The following is a 19,626-nucleotide window of genomic DNA, read 5'->3' as shown; positions in this document are numbered from 1 at the left end:
TTGTTAAATAATCAAGATTACAGTTTGTGTCCAAAATAATGATATTTGTGATATTTGCCATAAACAAAACATCCTTAAAAGTTCATAGGACCTAAGTCCTTTTCATCATGCTTATTTCATAGGTAAGGAGGTGAAAACTCTATGGTCCATTCTTCCACCTTTCCAGGCCTGATTTGACTGAGATGATTTGTTCATAAGGTATGATGTAGGATAACTTGAGATAGTAATCTTAATATAATTGAATTTATTTTAAGCTTGGCCAAGTAGTTAGTTTGTGCTGACTTAGAAATGTATATGAAAAAACATGTGAATTTAAGATATCAATTGTAACTGCCTTTTAAAGTTAACTTTAGCTATCAGGCTAGGGATAGGATGGACTAATATAAAGTTAAAGCAGTGATTGAGGAGTCAAGATGGCAGTTTTTAAAGGTTTATTTCCTCCTAGTTTAATGCTCTAGTTCAGACTGACATTTAACTTCAGGGAGAGCTAAAGCCAACATAACAGACAAAACATCCCTAATAGAAAATAAAAGGAACTTACCTAATTCCAAAGAAAACAAATATACAACCTACAACAATAACCTACCTAACCAGCACATAAACAGGAGAAAACAACGATTCACAAAGCAAAGGCAGCTCTCCCCTACAGGCAGTCTGGCCACAGTCACATAAGATACACATACAATTCCAAAGGTATGTAAGCCTGCACACGTATGGCAATGGCCAGAAGGACCAGAAACACAGCTCCATGGACTTTATATGGGGCTCTGCTGATTTCTGATTGGCTTGATTCAGGCAACAGCTCCTAATCAAGAGGAGGTGGCGCTTAGACAAAACACCAGACATTATTTCACAAAGTAAAAACTAATATCATCCTAGGGAATGTAACAGCAACTATTGTAATGTTACACGTCTAAAATAATTATGGGTTGGTTGTTGTATTTAATAGGCTTTAGTGTAGTACCAGTACTAATGGATGGTTTAGTAAGTTGATAAGGAAAAGCACAGCCACCCATTGGAGAAAGCGCCTTTCCTCATTTCATCTCATTCTTTCCGTCACTATCCATAAAGCTCATCACCATAGATTACGCTCGGTTCTCTCTTCACCATGACAGAGCAGTGTAACGTCTACGTCACTGCTTTATTACTCCTTTCCAGTCACCTTTCTCACTCACTATGTGTTAACAGACCTCTCTGCATTGAATCATACTTGTTATTAATCTCTGTCTCTCTTCCACAGCACGTCTTTATCCTGTCTTCCTCTCTCACCCCAACTGGTCGCAGCAGATGGCCCCGCCCCTCCCTGACCCTGGTTCTGTCGGAGGTTTCTTCCTGTTAAAAGGGAGTTTTTCCTTCCCACTGTCGCCAAAGTGCTGCTCATAGGGGGTCATATGATTGTTGGGTTTTTCTCTGTATGTATTATTGTAGGGTCTACTTTACAATATAAAGCACCTTGAGGCGACTTTTGTTGTGATTTGGCGCTGTATAAATAAAATTGAATTGAATTGAATTATGGCTTATGTTGGAGTCAAATTGTTAAATGTTGCCATTATTGTACTTAAATTTATAAGTCTTGGTTCAAACTGTAGGATCTGTTTCTGACCACCTCCCCAGCCAGTTTGTTGGTGGGGGAGGCTCTAGTGTTTTATTATGGGACATCCTATGTGAGGGTTCTGTTTTCTTGTTTAGTAAACGTCCTGCTTTTATGACCTTTTTGGGGGCAGGAGGTCACAAAAACACACCCCCAAACACAAACACACACACTCACATGCACCTACACACACACACACACACACACACACACACACACACACACACACACACACGGTTCATTAGTGTCAGTTGATAACTTTCCAAAGATTTGAATGAGCTCTTTCTCGACAGAGAATCTGGACTCTGCGGGAACTTATGCCAGGCTACTTTTTCAGGACTTTAGTCCCACTTTCAGGTGGATCTCTGACTTCCTGTTTGAGAGGAAGCAACAAAAGCAGAAAGCAGCACGTCATCATCTCTACTAAGACGATGCTGACGACCCCTCACATGAACTGTTTATCACATTGTCCTCTGGCAAGAGGCTGTTGTCCATCACTTCAGTTTCAGAAGAAGCCACTGATCTACACACACAGCGGATTAGAGCAGACATGCAAATATTGTTTTTATTTTAAGAATTTAAGATGCTTCAGTTTAGAAATTTAAAATACACAATTCCACACTTCTAGTGATTTAAAGAATGTGAGCTTTCAATATTCATTCAGATGGTTTCTGACTCTAAATTTTCTTTTGTCATTAGTCAGCTTTTTCTAATGTACTGTACATTTTAAAGGTGTCCAGCTACTTTCCAACTTCTATGTGAACTTTCAACAGTTCTGCACTTTTAGCTGAATGATTTGTATTTCAGCTCATTCAACATTTCTAACTTATCAGTTAGAAATTATTACATTTCAGCTCAAAACATTCATCTATCTATTCACACTGCATTTACTTCAGGAAATCAATTCTTTTGGTGTATATGAGAGTGGCATCACCATCATTAGAATACATGTAAGTATACTGTATTGAAATGCCGGTCTCTCACAAGGTAAGGATCATGTGTGACTGCTTTGTAACGCTGGGAACTAAAATATCTGAGTCAGGAAATAATTCAGAAATGCCACCTCATTTAAAAAAAAAAAAAGTACACAAAGGCTACTAACAATGTAGCACATACACATTTAGTAACACCTCTTGATGCATCTCAATCATCCAGGTAAGTAAGTCTCCAAAAGTTGATTCTGTTCATCTGGACGCTACGTCCAGATGAACAGAATCAACTTTTGGAGATTTAATAAGACCCTTTTTCTTTTCTTTAGTATTTTAATTTTATGGACTTTAAAACATCAGTATTTCAGAAGCTGTACCATCATTGTACACAAATGTTTGTAGATACCACATGCTGTTTAAATTTACAAGTGTGCATTATTCAGAAGTTCACATATTTTACCTTCGGAAAGTACTTTTGAGGTCAGTGTTACACCGGCTATAGCCGGTGAAGAGCTGACAGGCCACGCAACAGGAGGCTAATGCCTACTACCTATACTCAACTATCAATTTTATTATAACACTAAATTCATCACAAGAGAGGCTTAGAGGAGAAATCAGTCGTAGAATTATTTACTGAATATGTTGTGTTCACAATCTAGCAGGCTCACATTGTGGTTTATGAGCCATTGTTACTGCATGGCAGTAGTATGCCGCGTGTTAACGGGCGCATTAACAGGCTTCCCCAGAGTAGCAGTTTGATAGCCAGCTCTGTAATGAATATCTTTTTGAAGCATTTGTGGAAAAATGCCACAATGCTACTTCCTGGTCTGACTGACCTATCAGTGGCTCCAACTAAAGTCATGTTGGAGCCACTGATAGGTAGGGATATTAGGAGAGTGGCATCTAATTATGTTGCTTTAATATGCTAAACAAACAATAGACAATGTTAATTTGCTGGTGAGGACAGGGGAAATGACGTGAACAGTACATATGCTGTGTGGCACATTTAAGATTAAGGACAGATATAAAGATGTTCAAACTCAGACATGAGCTATTTTGCACCCTTTAGCATTCTGTGTCACAGAACAAGAACATACTCATTTCAGTCAGTTTAAATGAGTATGTTTGAGAGGACCTAATGGTATCATCCAAGATGATACTTGCACAGTGTAAATATGATCATTTTAGTATGAACAACTCAAATTATTCTTTGTGTTGTTCATACCTGGAGCACAATGTTAATCATAAACATAAGAGTTTTGGTCTCAGGAGTCATACACAGTATCAAGTCTTTAAAACAAATCTTGATTCATAGCAATAACACTTATGATGAAACCAACTCTTAGATAATGCAAACTCTACAATCTCAAAGGCTCGTGTCAGGTCTCTTTGTCTTTTGAGCGCCAACTGAGTTTGGCAGTGATGCAGTATTTTGCTGAGTGTCCTTACAGAAGTACACAGCAGGGTTTTTACAAGCCCACATTGACACTTCTCCTCCCCCTCCTGTTTTTCCAGGACTCGAAGTCAACAGCTGGCTGTTAAGCCCTGCGCGACTCAGGTAGCGATCTTTTATCCTCTCTGCATTGTTAAACCGGGCCTCGTGGTTCTGAGTTTGGCTGGAGAGGTATGCAGCAATATTTCTGGTCCGATAGCCCTCCTCTCTACTGCGTCCCAGTAACATGGCTATATTTGGGTTCCTCAGAGCATAGATCAGAGGGTTAATGGCTCCATTTGCCCAAGCTAGCCAAATGGCCACTGTGTCCATTGCAGGATTAAATGTGTAGTCCCCTATAGCAGTAACTAGCCCCATTAGACAATATGGCCCCCGGCAAAAAATAACGAAAACAATCATTATCAGAACTGTGGTGGCTGTTCGCATTTCACTGTAAAATCGAAGTAAGTATGCATATGTGGTCACAGGCCTGACTCGTATTTCTGAGAGCCGAACAGTCTTACAAATGTTGTAATGGCAAAAACACATCAGGCAAAAAGGCAATAAATAACATACAATGATCAGACAGATGCTATAAGCTGTTCCCATGAGTGAGGTGCCAGAGTGGAACACATACATGCAGTGGTAAAAACCTTGCTTGTGGATTTCTTTAGGTGTTCGGATTACCAGATACCAAGGCAGAGAGAAAATGACAGCAGTTATCCACACTGCAATCAATAACTGGGCTGCTTTCTGTCTGCCTATTTTAGCCTGTGGTTGTCTGACAATGGAATAGTACCTATCAAAGGATATCAAAGTCATTGTCAGGGTGGCGATAATACCAAAGCAGGTGTTCAAACACCCATTGGCAACACAGAAACGATCCCCAAACATCCAGACTCCATCCTTACTGAAAAGCATAACAAAAGAGAATGGCAGACACAAGACAGCCGTGAGGAAGTCCGATAGCGACAGCGACATGATAAAAGCATTAGTCACTGTTCGAAGTTGCCTGTGCTTGATGATAACGACGACAACTGCTGAGTTACCAAGACAGGAGAGAAGGAATACAGACAGCAGTATCAGTGCCTGAGCTGCCACTATGATTCCATGGAGAACAGAGTTACTCTCAGCAGCACTCAGCACAGACGGGTTTAGTTCCTGATGGGTACGACCAAATTCACTTCCTCTTTGGTCTTTATGGTCTGACAGGTTTCCTGTGGTTTGCACTATGGTCTCTGTAGCGGTAGCCATGAGGTTGGTCACCATGGAAATAACCCTAAAGAACAAGATGGAGAAATTATTGTTCAAAAAACTGTGGACACAAAGTTTTCACTGCTGCAACCAGGTTTCTGTAAGGCAGAGTAAATCGATGTGTTGATCAATTATTAATCATTTACTAACAGACTTGGAGGAGAGACCTAACATGTAATAATCCACATTTCACTGTTTTACTCTTTGGTTCAGATGTGGATACTGGATTTTTATGTTTAAGTTGTTTTTGCTGGTTTTTAGTTTGTTTTTTGTCTGTTTGGGAGCTGACACAGTCTCAATGGAGATGGGGTTTTGGGGGGGTAGCAGGAGGAGAGAAGCTGCATAGAGGCGTGTAAGGCTGAGTCCCAATCCAGCGACCACACGCATTTTGAGACCTATTACGTCACAGCGTCGTGACGACGGCTCTCCCAATCCGAAGTGTACTCCAAATGCGCCGTCGATTTCCCCAAATTTGAAGTGTGTTCCGGTGTACACTTCGTGGTCCCATATATCCCACAATTCATAGCGCGGCGGCGGGTGTGGATAATTTTGCTGAAAAATACGGCAGACAGCTGAAGCGGAGCGGCTGAAGAGTAAACTTTTAAAAGTAAGTACTGAATATTATGTCACTTATTTATGTGCGAATGTTTAATAATGTAGAACATTAAAACATTCCTGTTGGCCACATGTCGGCAAAGTTATGTGACTTTAGCGATGTTTGTACTAACTTGGGTTTAATATATATTCTGAGCTAAGTTGATCTATAGTGTTACATCATATTCTATAAGGATGTTATGTGTTTGTAGACTTTCTGCCCAGTTTGACCCATTTAGCAGACGTCAGCCTGTTTAAGGCTCTGATATCTATTCTGTGTGACTTACAGCAGTTATGACATGGTCTGATTTTCTCACCCAATAAAGGAATATTTCATATATCAGTCGACTCTTCATTCTATCAGACACAGTTATCACAGCTCCTACATTTTCTTTTTACACATATGTCAGATTATTATTATTGTCAGATTATTATGATTTATTACTGCTGTAATAAATGAATATAATATTGGCCATATTATATGTAAGTGAGATTTGAGAAAAGTCAGATGACTTTAGTCTCATGAACAACATCAGCTAATTGTTATTTACTAACTAATCTTGAAATGACTGTTCAGCACAGAAATGAAGCCCAACAATCATGTTTTACAGTCCCGTGGTCTCAGCCTCAGATACTCAACTAATCACAGTGATGTCATAAAAAAAATGAATGAACAAAAAAACATTTTTCTCCTTCATTTCTGTCACACAAAGCTGTATGAAACGTTTCTTGCAGTTAGTATCAAGGTTGCTAGGCAACCTGAGCAGCCTGACGAAGGCCAGACCGTCCCATTTCACAAGCCTTGCACTTCCACACTTCTCATACTACAGCGTGCGGTCGCTGGATTGGGACACAGCCTAAGACTGAAACTCTGTTTCCTGGACTCTGGATAGTCATATTTTTTTTTATTCTTTTTTGGGGGGGGAGGGTCATAAATTTGGCCAGATTTCTAGAAATGAGAGCTGCTCCATCCAAAGTGGGATGGATGCCATCTCTCCTAACAAGACCAGGTTTCCTCCAGAAAGTTTCCCAATTATCTGTGAAGCCCACATGGTTTTTTGGAGACCACTCAGACAGCCAGCAATTTAAGGAGAACATGCGGCTAAACATGTCACTCCTGGTCTGATTGGGGAGGGGACCAGAGAAAACGACATTACTATTACAGAGCCTGTTGAAATAAACTGACTCTTTAGAGCAATTGATGAACACCTGTAGCAGAAATTGCCAAAGAAGAAATTGGAATTAGGTGTTAAGTATAAAATCTGCAAACAAGTGGGACCAGATGGTTTTCAAACTGAGTTGTATAATTAAATTTTTTTTTGTTAAAGCATTATATAAAGACTTTACACTAGTCCTGGTCAAACAAAAAACTGAGAAATGGAAGGCATGGTATATAACATTAATAAAAAACCAAAAAAAGCTTTTCTGTCTTTAGGTGCAAAGAAGGCCTTTGAAAGGTTTCACATGGCCTTACATTAGATCAACAAATTATTTTGTTAAATATAAAGAAATGTGAATAAAACTAATTAGCAACACTATAGTTTAATTTGATAAAAAAAATTCATGTTTAACAAGCGTTATTGTATTTTTGTTTCATCCCCTGGGTGAGCTGTTGTAAAAGGCCTGAATGTGTCACTACACCACTAATAGCAGTCAGTTCTAAGAATTCATATCAGTTCTGTCGATGCCGTTGGTTATCGGTGCTATTCCTTGTGTAAATGGAGTGCATCAGTAACTTTCTGCTCTCGATTCACTCAGTTGGCTGCTGCATTTTGGTGACAGTCTCATGAAAATTTGCACGGGTGTTTATTTCTATGAAGGCATAAAAGATGGAAAAGGCACACTATCCTGCAGGCCCGTCCTCAAAGGCAACTCTGTTAATGAAGGAAGGAAAAAAAAAAGCCACATCCCTTGCTTCAGACACAGTTTTAGATTAGAGTCTCTATGTTGGTTTAATGATTGCTAAAGTAGCTGCTGGTAACTCATTTAATCGTGGTCTTTATTCTCACTGTCTCCAAGACCATCAACACGGGAAAGGAAACCACATGGACCACGCCACTGTTACACTGGCTGCTTAATAGTGGTATGGTCCATTTTGTTGGACATTTTTTGATTGTAAATAGCTCTGTGAGCACTCCATGCCTGCTGCCTTTCTGTCTTTACGTAAAAGCCATTTCAATAACGCTCCACAGTGACCTGCATGAAATAAAGCCCAGCTTTAAGGACTATGACCTCATTGAGTGGTTCTTAGATTGACTCCAGGAAAGCATCATCAGTACATATTCTTGCCGTTATAGCCTTCCTGTTATATGAATCTGTTTTAGCTGTTACACAACACAGAACAACTTCTTTACAAAAAATATGCACGATGCAAAAAAGAGCAATAAGGACACAATATTTGGGATTGTGAACACACAAATAAACCTTTTTTGAAACCACAAGTTATGAAATTCATGAATTTAGTACAATTTAAAACCACACAGGTGATGTTCAAAACAAGAAATACTATGTTTCCAAGTAATATTCAGAATTTATTTAAGAATAGAGAGGGAAGGTACGGCGTGAGCAGAAAATGCAATTTAAAGCAGCCATGTGCAGCCAACGCTCTTAAAAACGTGCATATCAGTTTGTGGAGTGACTTTGTCGAACAGCCCAGACAAAGAAATTAAAGAAAGTAAAAATATTGCACAATTTAAGATAAATATAAGCAATACATATTTTATGTGTATAAAAATGAAAGATTAGGTATTCACGTTATGAGCTGTGCTATTGTATAGAATGAGAATATCATTATATTGAAAGTATTTGTCTGTAGGTTCAAAGATGTATCTGTACACATGGATGCACATCTATGCATTTGTATATGTATATTTGTATATAGTAACCATTTTAATTAAGAAATTGTCGACAAGCTTATCTGGATAAGCCTCCTGCTCCGTTTTGTTTTAGTTTTGTAGATCATTTTGTTTGAGATGTTTTGCATTTCCTTTCTTTGTTTATAAAGTTTATACAGTAAGAAAGAACTTTCTACAGAATCAAACTGGGATTCACTGTTTGATCAAAACTGTAAGATGCTAGTTCAAAGTGGAGCCACCTGTTGCCTGTTTTTATTTAATGCATTAATAAATACACATAATACACATTTCAAATTGAAATGCATATCTGTCGATGAGTTTGTGCTTCCCTCTGTCATTTTTTTGCTTCTTTTTTTTCATATTGGTAACTTTTTTTAAAGTATACCCCCGTAGCTACAGTGATTTGGAAAAGACATAACTTCTAAGGTAGTGTTGGAATATTAAAAGAAAATCTGTTTACTATACTACAAAGCTAGTTAGCAGTTGTACCCTTGTGCTATTAGAAACAAAATCTTTCATTAAACATCATTAAACTGAATATCAGCTAAATACGTTTAGTCCTCACCTGTTATGTTTTCCTCCTATCTGTTAAATAGGCGGACTGGTTCACAGCCTTGTACGTTTGAGGTGCAGCCATGTCAACAGTCTAAAGCTCGCTATTTGCTTGTGAAGTCTTTATTTGTTCAGTATTTTCCTCCTTTTACCTCAGTCGTTTTCTTACACTGTCCACACAAACAAGCGATGCCTTTGTGTTAGTCATTTCGCTCCAAACGCCAGTTATACGGATGTGTCCTGAGCTGTTTTCAGCAGAGTCCATCGAGCCTTTTCCTTGCTCTGATCCTTACAGCACACAGCAGGCTCCATATCCAGGAAAACCATCACACGTCCGTCCAAAAGCACCTACGAGCAGTCCTAGGCATGTGCTAGATCATGATGTTGAGATGTGGGCCTCTCCAAGCCTTTGTATGGAGAACAAATTCGGTCTATCTTCTTCTTCTATCACCGTTGTGTTCAGCGTCGCTATGAAAAAATTAACTCAAAAAATAAAATAAAATAAATCGTCGGAGGAAGACCACCGTAGCCATGTTGTTGGTTGATTTAAGGACGGTGTTAATAAACTGAGACCGAAGGCGCAATAAACGGACTGTAAACGAACAAAGCTTCAAGCGAGAGCAGGACGGCTCCAGCATCCATCGCGTCTCTCAGCTTCTCTACTATGACCCATCTCTCGCTCACTCACTCGAAGAAGCCACGCCTTGTTTGAACGTGCTCAAAACTTGGACCGACGTCTCATAAAGTTGCTATGGCAACCTGTGTGCAATTTTGCACCATCTGAGCCCATACTTAATGGCATAATTATCAGAGGTGAAATACACGCTAATATTCCCTCACACACACACACACACACACACACACACACACACACACACACACACACACACACACACACACACACAGTAGATCTTGATAAAAGGGAAGAGGATAGCAGGGGACTGAGCGCCTTGAATTAAAAACAAGAACATGAAACAATTTCTTAACCTTGATCATATGAGCTTCAGTAATGCAGTATAGCACTTTTCTTTTCACTTTGGTAATTCTGTATTTTATTTGTGGGCAAGTGTCCAAAAACTTTTGCGGGGTCATCCGAAATAAGCAGATAGCACAACAAAGCTGTTTCCCTCCCAAAGCTATATAAGATTATACAATGCTGAAATCATGCATTTTATTTTTGGCTTTTATAAACAAGGAATCACTGCTACACTGGCCACTTCATTAGTAGCAGGCTAGACCCCTTTTTCCTTCCGAACTGACTTTTTTAAATTTATAGTATAAATTCAACAAGGTGCTGGAAGAATTCCTCTGATTTTTTCACAATATTGACATGATGTAGCAGGATGGTTTAAGGCTGCTCTCAATGAGTAACATGCCCGTTTTGAATATGCTGACCTAGTGCCAGCAGGGGCGCTGTGTATATAAGGAGGCTCTGTCACCTCCCTCTCTATGCTCACTGACGGTCAAATTTCCGGCCCGTTCTCAATCCCTGAGCGAACATGTTGCAAATTTCCTGGCATCTGTTGTCGCTCGCTGCTTGGTCGGCTGCATGTGAACAGGTGCATTGACATGGTATGTATGTTGTTGCCATTGCACAGAATTTGTGGATGTTTTATCTGCTTAATCTAACTTGGTTGTCCACTTAGAGGCCTTTTGCTGTGGCATCACCTGTTGCTGCTGGGTCGGGAAGGGCTCCTTTCTAGGGGTGCAACGATACACAAAATTCACGGTTCGGGTCGATACTTTGGTGTCACGGTTTGATATTTTTTCGATACAAAAAAAATGTTCATGCTTTTTTAATTTGTCATTTATTAAAATTATAAATATATATTTTAACTCAAACGTACAGTTTTTAAATTTAATGTTGCTGAAACAAAAAAGTTATAAAAACAATAACTCTATTTGATCGAGAAATCACTCATCTTTGGAAAAGAGAGTTTATTACAGAGAAATGTCTCTTTCCAAAATAAAACCTACACTATACGCTTCTTCTGGGCTATATTCTCAGCAGCATATTAGACATATCAGGTCCCCGTAGTGATGAATGAAGCTTTCTGAAACATTGAAGCTTGTATTGAAAAACGGTTCATTACTCCAAGCTTTTCAACACAGCCCTCTCTGGTGACATCTGGTGGCCAAAAATATGAAGGGCAGCTTGAATCCACAAAATAAAACCAACTGCTGAGTAATGATTGCCCACTCTACAGAGTGGAATGCTGTCTGATATTGGGCCACCGTTGTGTTGCTTTAAACGTGTATTTTTGGGGTGACAAAAATGTTGTTAATTTCTTTAATAAATAATTTTGACCAGTAAACTCTCCTTGTTTAAACATGCACCATGGCGTGGTCTTTCTTTGCTTGTGACGTCTTGATGTTGGTGATGTTGGGGCGACCGTGGCTCAGGGGGGTTGAGAAGCGCATCTGTAACTGGAAGGTCACCGGGCTCTCTGTCCTGGTCGTTGTGTCCTTGGGCAAGACACTTCACCTACCGCCTACTGGTGTTGGCCAGAGGGGCTGATGGCGCAATATGGCAGCCTCGCTTCTGTCAGTCTGCCCCAGGGCAGCTGTGGCTACAACCGTAGCTGCCTCCACCAGTGTGTGAATGTGAGAGTGACTGAATAGTGGCATTGTAAAGCGCTTTGAGGGGTGCCTAGAAAAGCGCTATATAAATGCAATCTATTATTATTATTAAATACAATAATTGAAAAATACCACGTTACATATAATATACATATAATAATGTACAACACACATTATGCTTCTGCTGTGAGGTCCCGCCTCCATGTACTTATGCAGTTAATCGGTAGACGGGTATTTTTTTTTATAAATAATATTACATTAGGGAAATTTTCCTATACATATTTTTGACCTGGGGGTAGAATTGATTGTGAACTTGCAAATTAAAAACCTGATGCATTTAAGGTAACCCTCTTCCATTTGTATTTAAGAAGAACATTTGTTCCACTGTGCGATGGCCGAACCTGTTCCTTTTATATTTAGATAATTTCTCCTGCCTTAAGGAAAATCCTTTCACATGGAACAGAAGAGGCTGGAGTGCAGAGAAACTGGTAGAGATGCAGTTATACAGTCTACCTGGGCCCCACAAACTCTCAGTTAAAGAGAATAGTTTAAGATTATTTCAAACAAAATGTATCTTTTTATAACATTAAATGTAAAGAGTCAAATAGAAGTCTTTCTAAAGATATTTAATAATATTTATATTATGAAAAGCAGATTTTTGACATTTTACGTTTTTCCCGTTGTCAGATAAAATAAACACGCACAAAACAAAAGCAAACAACAAGAACGCAAAGCTGGAAAACCCACCCGATTGACCAAAATCAACTCAAAATACTCCCACACAACAGAACCTCCTCTATTCCTCGCTGGCTCCAAATCACTCAGTTAAAATATCAGTGGTTTGCTATCTGTCACCATCAAAACACTCCACAAATCCCGCGAATGATTCGCTTCTATTGAATCAGATACCGAAGCAGTTAGGTTCTAAATGAAGCTTCGGGCGTCACTGATCACGTGACTCTGGCTAAACGAATCAAGCTTCGACACAGTGCTTCTGAAGCAGTGTGTTGATTTTTTTGACACACGCACCGGAGCGTCAGCTTCAAGCGGGCCATCACTAGGTCCCCATAAGGAGAATCATGTGCTAACGCAGACCTTCCCAAAGTGTGGGGCCCCGCAGAGCCATGGCAGAGGGGGGCGCGGGATGACAACGGGGGGGGGAACAAAACGCTTGTACACTGCTAACACAGGGCGCCTACAGAAACACAAAGCAGGAGATGAAGCATAGCTGAATATGTTTCCAAACCAACTTCATTCTAAGCCAAAGACTAGAAAATATGGTGAAGCAAATCTTCCCTTTGGCTTCACCTGCACAAGTGCCGAGGTAGGTCTCCCCTGCAGAATTGGTTTTCCCTTCGTCGGGAGCAGCGCTGGGCTGTTTAAATCACGGACAAACAGGATCCCACACTGAAAAAAATAATCAGTGGGATAAACATAAAAAAAAATATGTACATCAGTTGCACGAAATTAAGTTATGTTTGGTTAACCCTAGAACACTATCGCTGGGTGATTTACACCCGAGAAAATACATTTATATGATTTCACTCTCCTGCAGCTGTTTGCGTGTCGAGGAGCCTGTGCCATCACCAGGGAAGTCTCAAATGTCCCAGGAATGGGTGGACCAAAGACCAGCTTTCCAGAGTCATTATTTTGTTTTAGGAGTCTTATTTTTCATTTTGTTAGACATGGCACAGTTGAAAGTAAAAGAAGACCACTCTAATTTGTCATGTGTTGTCATATTTTGATATATTTGATTACCTTTCATTGGTTATATTATATCGGGTAAAAATCACCCGGCATTAGTGATCGTGTTACTATTTATAGCGATAGTGTTCTAGGGTTAACCTTAGTTTTTTATGTTATACCTGCACACATTTTTCTGGTAACATGAACATGGCTTTATGTTGTTGTTATGTTTTTCATTCTGGTCAAATATTTATAGAAACCACTTGTTTATCAGACATGAACTTTTTGTGTTAATTGTATTTGACTACTATATGTTAAATTGACAAGATTATTTTATGGTAAGCTTATTTTATTTTATAACAAATTTCTAATATATAATATATAATCTAATATATAATTGAGTGTTCAATAAGTAAAACTAAATTAAGGCTGATCTTACTGTATGTACTGTACACTTTCTCTTCAATCAAAGAAATAAGCAAAACATTTTTGAACAATGACCTGTATTTTTGAAAATACTACACGGTTGTAACAATGGACTTTCAATTCAGGCTTCCAAAATATACATGAGTCATATTTGTACAATGCATCTCTTGAAAAACATTCCACAACATTCCTCAAAGTTATCTGCTGGAACCTGAATTCAACATTGTGGGGCCCTATGACATCGCGCTTATGTAAAAAATAGTTTTTTTAAATGTAAGAGCCATAAGGTAATATGGCAACAGGGGTGTAATTATTAAAATGACACAAAGAAGAGACTTAAAATAACATTATAACCCACAGGCACAAAACCAAGAGACCTAAACTGATTAGTATTGGCTTGCTTCTATCACTAAAATGGTAAATGGCCTGTATTTATATAGCGCTTTACATATCCAGTCATCCACCCATTCACACACTGGTGATGGCAGCTACATTGTAGCCACAGCCACCCTGGGGCGCACTGACAGAGGCGAGGCTGCCGGACACTGGCGCCACCGGGCCCCCTGACCACCACCAGTAGGCAACGGGTGAAGTGTCTTGCCCAAGGACACAACGACCGAGACTGTCCAAGCCGGGGCTCGAACCGGCAACCTTCCGATTACAAGGCGAACTCCCAACTCTTGAGCCACGATCGCCCACTAAACATCACAATCACTAATACTAGACGATGCAATCTGTTTGTAGTGGTGCACCTTGGGAAAAAAATTGCAAACTGGTGAAATTGGTACAAGGCACCATTTCCATTGAGAAAAATGGACATTCAAAGTTTGAATTTTTTTTCAAAAGAGCCATGGATTGAAAAGTGGAAACTGCAGTAATAAAGGCCCCAAGTTGAAAAGTGCCAGAAAAATAAGTTTCACTATGTACTGCAACTTTACCAGTGCTGGCTTAAAAGAAAGGATGGTACATATTCAAAGAGGTAAACATGTTGTTCCCACATCATAACTGGAAAACTGTTCAATCGTACAGTCTGGTCCTGAAAACATGGGCCTTCTTTGAAAGGCTGTTGCTTTTGAGCTCCATAACCAGTTTCTATAATACCTCAAAGGTATACTTTTCCAGTGGGCAGGTGAGGTTCAAAGTGTACATTAGTCCAAACAGCATTGCAGCTGCTAGGGTATAGTTATCCAAATCCAGCAAGACTCTCTGGCCTTCAAGGACTATCCCGATGTCCTCAGGGCTGCCATTGGCATCTCTTGACTTTATGATGTAAATTCCCATGGTTGTTTCCTTATTAGATCGTTGGATAATGGCTTCATCTGTGGCCTAGAAAATGCAGAATTCCAAATTTTAATTCAACAGAACACTGGTCAAAGAACATTATATCAAATCTTATTTTAATCTGTGTCACTATTCCCAAAAATGTTAACATTAACACTTTAGGTGAACAAAAATGGATTCATTACAGCATGTGATTTGAGTCCTCAGAATGCTCAAAAAGGTAATGCATGAAGTGAAATCTCCATGCATAGAAGCAGAATACTGTCAGAGCATAGAGAGGTGTTCAACTATGAACTCCACACATGGTCCTAATGCAGGTAAAAGAAAAAAGAAAAACGCACCCATGGTAAATTGTGAAAATCCCAGGTGATTTTCAACATACTCCTGGCATAGAGTGACAAGCAGCATTTTGTTAAAATTATTATTTTCCCTAAAGTGTATACACAAATTAATTTTTTTTCTTACCTGGGCCGTGGGCTCCAGAATGTTCTGCAGTCTTCTTCCTATCTGTCCTCCTCACCTTTTGAAGACCTTTATTAGTTTGTCAGATAGCACATCTATCTGCGAGAGTAATATGGACTGCAGTGGCATGGTGGTAATGCGCTTAAACTCTGCATTTATCTAAAAAGAGAAGTTGTCACAAAAATGCTGTCAAAATCTCAAATCTCACAAGGTTACATCCACACAAAGTTGTTATTTTTTGTCATATTACTATTTATTAGCTATGGGTCCCATGTTGCTGAGCAGTTCCATAGTTGCCCTTGCTTCCATACCACCCAAAGCCTGTTTGCAACCACAGCAGTTGCCTCCTTCTGGCCATTTTGCAGTTCTGCCAAATGACCCAGAAACTACATCTATTATAGTCATATATACATCAAGGTCTTTCATTAATACTTAGTTACAGTAGTTAATTTGACCTTTCCAGAAAATTTTACTTACAGAATGTGAGATAATATATGTAAATCTTCACTAATAAATAAAATAATGTTATTAAAACCTTAACTGTAACACCTCTACATAACAGCACTAGAGAATTGCTCTGAAGCAAAACCAATCTGCCCTTCAGCAGGGATAAGCACCATATATCAATACAGAAAAAAATAAATTTTACGTATTTGTTGTCATGTTTTTATCTCTTTAAGCCCTCCTTTCAGTCTCTCTATAAATCAGTTAAAATAATTTGTAGGGTATTTGTGTGTGTTTAACATGTTATCAGTACATTACCTTCACTGCCCCAGAACATGAAATAAAGCCCCACGTCATGCACTTTCTCTCCTAATGAGTACTGCATAGGTGTCATGCACCAAATAAACCGACTTTAGTGAAGACCCCCCCCCCCCACACACACACACAGCCCACCCCATGGCAAACTAGCTTGTTTAACTGTTTAACTAAAACATTTTAGGTACAACCAGTTAACTAAATGGACACAAGTTTGTTAGTCTGTATTCACTGAGAAAAAACAGGCGGATGTGACTGGGCACACACTGAAAAACTGCTAATGCACATAATATTGTGGCAAGCTAAGACAAGGAGGAGACAGAATTCTGTTCGGTCTTGCTCCCCCGCCCTCTTAGCCAGGGAGCACAGCCATTTATTTACATCTGCCAGGAGAACACTGCCGCTAGCTCACTGCTCAGCGCGGCAACAGCACAGCAACAACAACAACAACACACAGGGCACCCTCTGACCCCGGAAGGACACACCATCGCAGCGACAGGGCGTCACCCGTCACTATGGTAACATAAACAAAACATAACTGTGAAAACAGAACCCCGAACAGCCCTGACCCGCTACATAGCCCCCACCTAAGGGGTCAGTCGTCCCCGACGACCCCATTACCCCACACAAAGTCCTGCAAATGTCCAGGTGCCTTCTTTTGGCGCACCGGCCGGTCTCGAACGGCGGGGGAAAAGTCACTTGGGTCAGAACATGGGGTGCCACCATCATCCCCTGCCCCGGCGTCTGCCGGGCTCCTGTCCCGACACCCCCGCCCAGGCGGGGCGTTGCGCCGCCTCCAGCCAGGCCCCCACCTGAACCAAGGTCGCGTCGGCCTCCTGCTCCCGCTTCAGCTGCTGCGTTGTCAATGGGAGCCAGCCCCCTCCGCTGGCTGTGGCCTGAGCAGTAGCCACCCCCAGCACCTCCTGGGCCCGCTCCTCCTGTCGCAGGCAGTAGCGGCACTCGACGGCTACGCAGGGCCGTTTGGAGAGGGCATCAGCGTTGCCATGCTGTTGACCTGCCCGATGCTGGATCTCGAAGTCGTAGCCCTGAAGGACCTCCAGCCAGCAGGCCACCTGCCCTTCTGGGTGTTTGAAGTTCAGGACCCAAGTCAGAGACGCATGGTCAGTGTGCAGGAGGAACCGGCAGCCGTGCAGATATGGCTGGAAGTGCCGCACCGCTAGCACTACGGCCAGCAGCTCCCGCCGGGTCACGCAGTAGTTCCTCTCGGCTCGCCCCAAGGCACGACTGAAGTACGCCACCACCCGTTCTCCAGCCTCGTCCTGCTGGGAAAGGACCGCCCTGACTCCTACATTGCTAGCATCAGTGTCCACAATGAAAGGTTGCCGGGCGTCGGGGTAGGACAGGACTGGGGCTCTGGTGAGGGCCTCCTTCAGCTGTGCAAAAGCCGCAGCACAGGCATCCCCCCAGCCAAACAGCTGTCCCTTGTCAGTCAGGCGGTGGAGGGGGCTGGCCATCGTCGCGAACCCCTTGATGAACCGACGGTAGTAGGAGGCTAGGCCCAGGAAGCTCGGCAGTTCTTGGACGTTCGAGGGAGTCGGCCAGTCCCGGACCGCAGCCACTTTTGCAGGGTCAGTGGCGACACCTCGAGCGCTGATCACATGGCCCAAGAACGTGGTCTCTCTCGCCAACAGCCGGCATTTCGCGGGGTTGAGCCGCAGCCCAGCTCGTCGGATGGCACTCAAGACCTCGCTCAGGTGAGACAGTGCACTGTCGAAGTCGCCACCGTGCACCAACAGGTCATCCAGGTACACAACGCAGCGGCTACGAGGGATATCCACGAGCACCTTCTCCATCAGCCTCTCAAACGTTGCTGGCGCATTGCAGAGCCCAAATGGCATGAACCTGAACTGCCACAGCCCCTGTCCAATGGTGAATGCAGTCTTAGGCCTTGCTTCGGGGGATAGCTCCACCTGCCAGTAACCGCTGCTTAGGTCGAGGGAGCTGAACCAACTGGAGCCGGTAACGTAATCTAGGGCCTCGTTGATCCGCGGCAGCGGGTACAAGTTACAAGTCACCTTCTTGGTGACTGCATTGAGACGGTGAAAGTCCACGCAGAACCTCGGGCTGCCATCCTTCTTCCCCACCAGAACCACGGGCTATTGGACGGCTCGATCACCCCAGCCGCAGCCATCTCACGGATCTTCTCTTCAGCTACCTGCCATTTTGAGAGGGGCAGCCGATGTGGGCGCAGACGGATGGGCTGAGCAGAGCCGGTGTCGATGGTGTGCTGGACCAGACTCGTCTGCCTACAGTCTTTGTCACTGGCGGAAAAGATGTCCACATTCTCATCCAGGAGGCACCTCAACCGCTGGCGCTGGTCGACGTTGAGGCCTACGCTGCTGCGCTGCCAAAGGTCATCAACAGCCTCGATGTTCTCGGTCGAGGGAGGTTTGTCGGGCTGAGAAGCTGAGGCGAGTGGAGATGACCTGGAGCAACCGGCATCCGAAATCTGTTGAGCGGCAGCTGCCCGACGCCTGTCTCGTCTGGTCCCCTCCACTCCCTGCTTTTGGCCGTGCTGGAGGGCAAAAGTCTCTGTGCCAAGAGTGATAGCCAGCTTTGCGGTGTCGACGCAGGCCCCCCAGCTGCTCAGCAGATCCAGGCCAATGATGCACCGGTCTTGAATGTCGGCGAGCCAGAAGTCGTGCACCAGCTCCAGATCCTTCACTCGGATCTGCAACGTTTTCTTCCCCCGCATAACAGTTTTCTCCCCTGTCACTGTCATCAGCTGGGTGTCTGTGGGCACCCAACCCTCCACCAGTGGCCCGGATGTTCCAGGGAGCACGCCAGGTAGACCCCGTGTCCACCAGGGCCTGGCATGGCTGGTCCTCAACACAGCAGCTCAGGTAGAGTCCCTTGAGGTGCCCAACTCGGCCCACCACTGTGCATCGTCCTTGGAGGGGGGCAGGAAGCTGGAGCGGTGGTCCCCTCGCTACACCGCTCCCTCCTCGTTTCCCCGAGGCTGCGTAGTTCTGGTCTTCGGGGCTGGTGCTGGGAAGTCACGCGCCATGTGGCCAGGCTCATCGCACTGGTAGCAACGGTCGGTCGGTCGACGAGGACGCCTCCGGGGCACCGAGGGTTGCAGCTGGGACATCTCGGCGATCTCCCCGTCGCATTCTGCGGCTCTGATTTGGGGGTAGTTTGGGGGGGGCACCTGCTGGTTAGGTCGCGAGGTGAGCACCGGCTCGGCCCTTTCAGCCTCAAGGA

At 42.6% G+C, this 19,626-nt stretch overlaps 1 protein-coding gene across 1 annotated transcript; it reads right to left on the bottom strand.

The window, feature by feature from the left end:
* Positions 1–1,448: 1,448 nt before the first annotated feature.
* Positions 1,449–9,894, bottom strand: gpr135 (G protein-coupled receptor 135). The gene is made up of 2 exons (XM_076877628.1): positions 9,221–9,894; positions 1,449–5,231 (listed from the first exon to the last, which is right to left on the bottom strand). Exon 2 carries the CDS (start codon positions 5,219–5,221, stop codon positions 3,887–3,889), a length of 1,335 nt encoding a protein of 444 aa, XP_076733743.1. The 5' UTR covers positions 5,222–5,231; positions 9,221–9,894; the 3' UTR covers positions 1,449–3,886.
* Between the last annotated feature and the right edge of the window lie 9,732 nt (positions 9,895–19,626).

The sequence above is a fragment of the Maylandia zebra genome, linkage group LG19 (genome assembly GCF_041146795.1).
Source record: "Maylandia zebra isolate NMK-2024a linkage group LG19, Mzebra_GT3a, whole genome shotgun sequence".
Lineage (NCBI taxonomy): Eukaryota > Metazoa > Chordata > Actinopteri > Cichliformes > Cichlidae > Maylandia > Maylandia zebra.
The sequence above is the reverse complement of the archived record's forward strand: the minus strand, read 5'-3'. Positions and strand labels throughout refer to the sequence as shown.

What these genes read in the sequence shown, in the direction of transcription:
- gpr135 (XM_076877628.1), bottom strand. Translation starts at nt 5,221, where the DNA reads ATGGTGACCAACCTCATGGCTACCGCTACAGAGACCATAGTGCAAACC.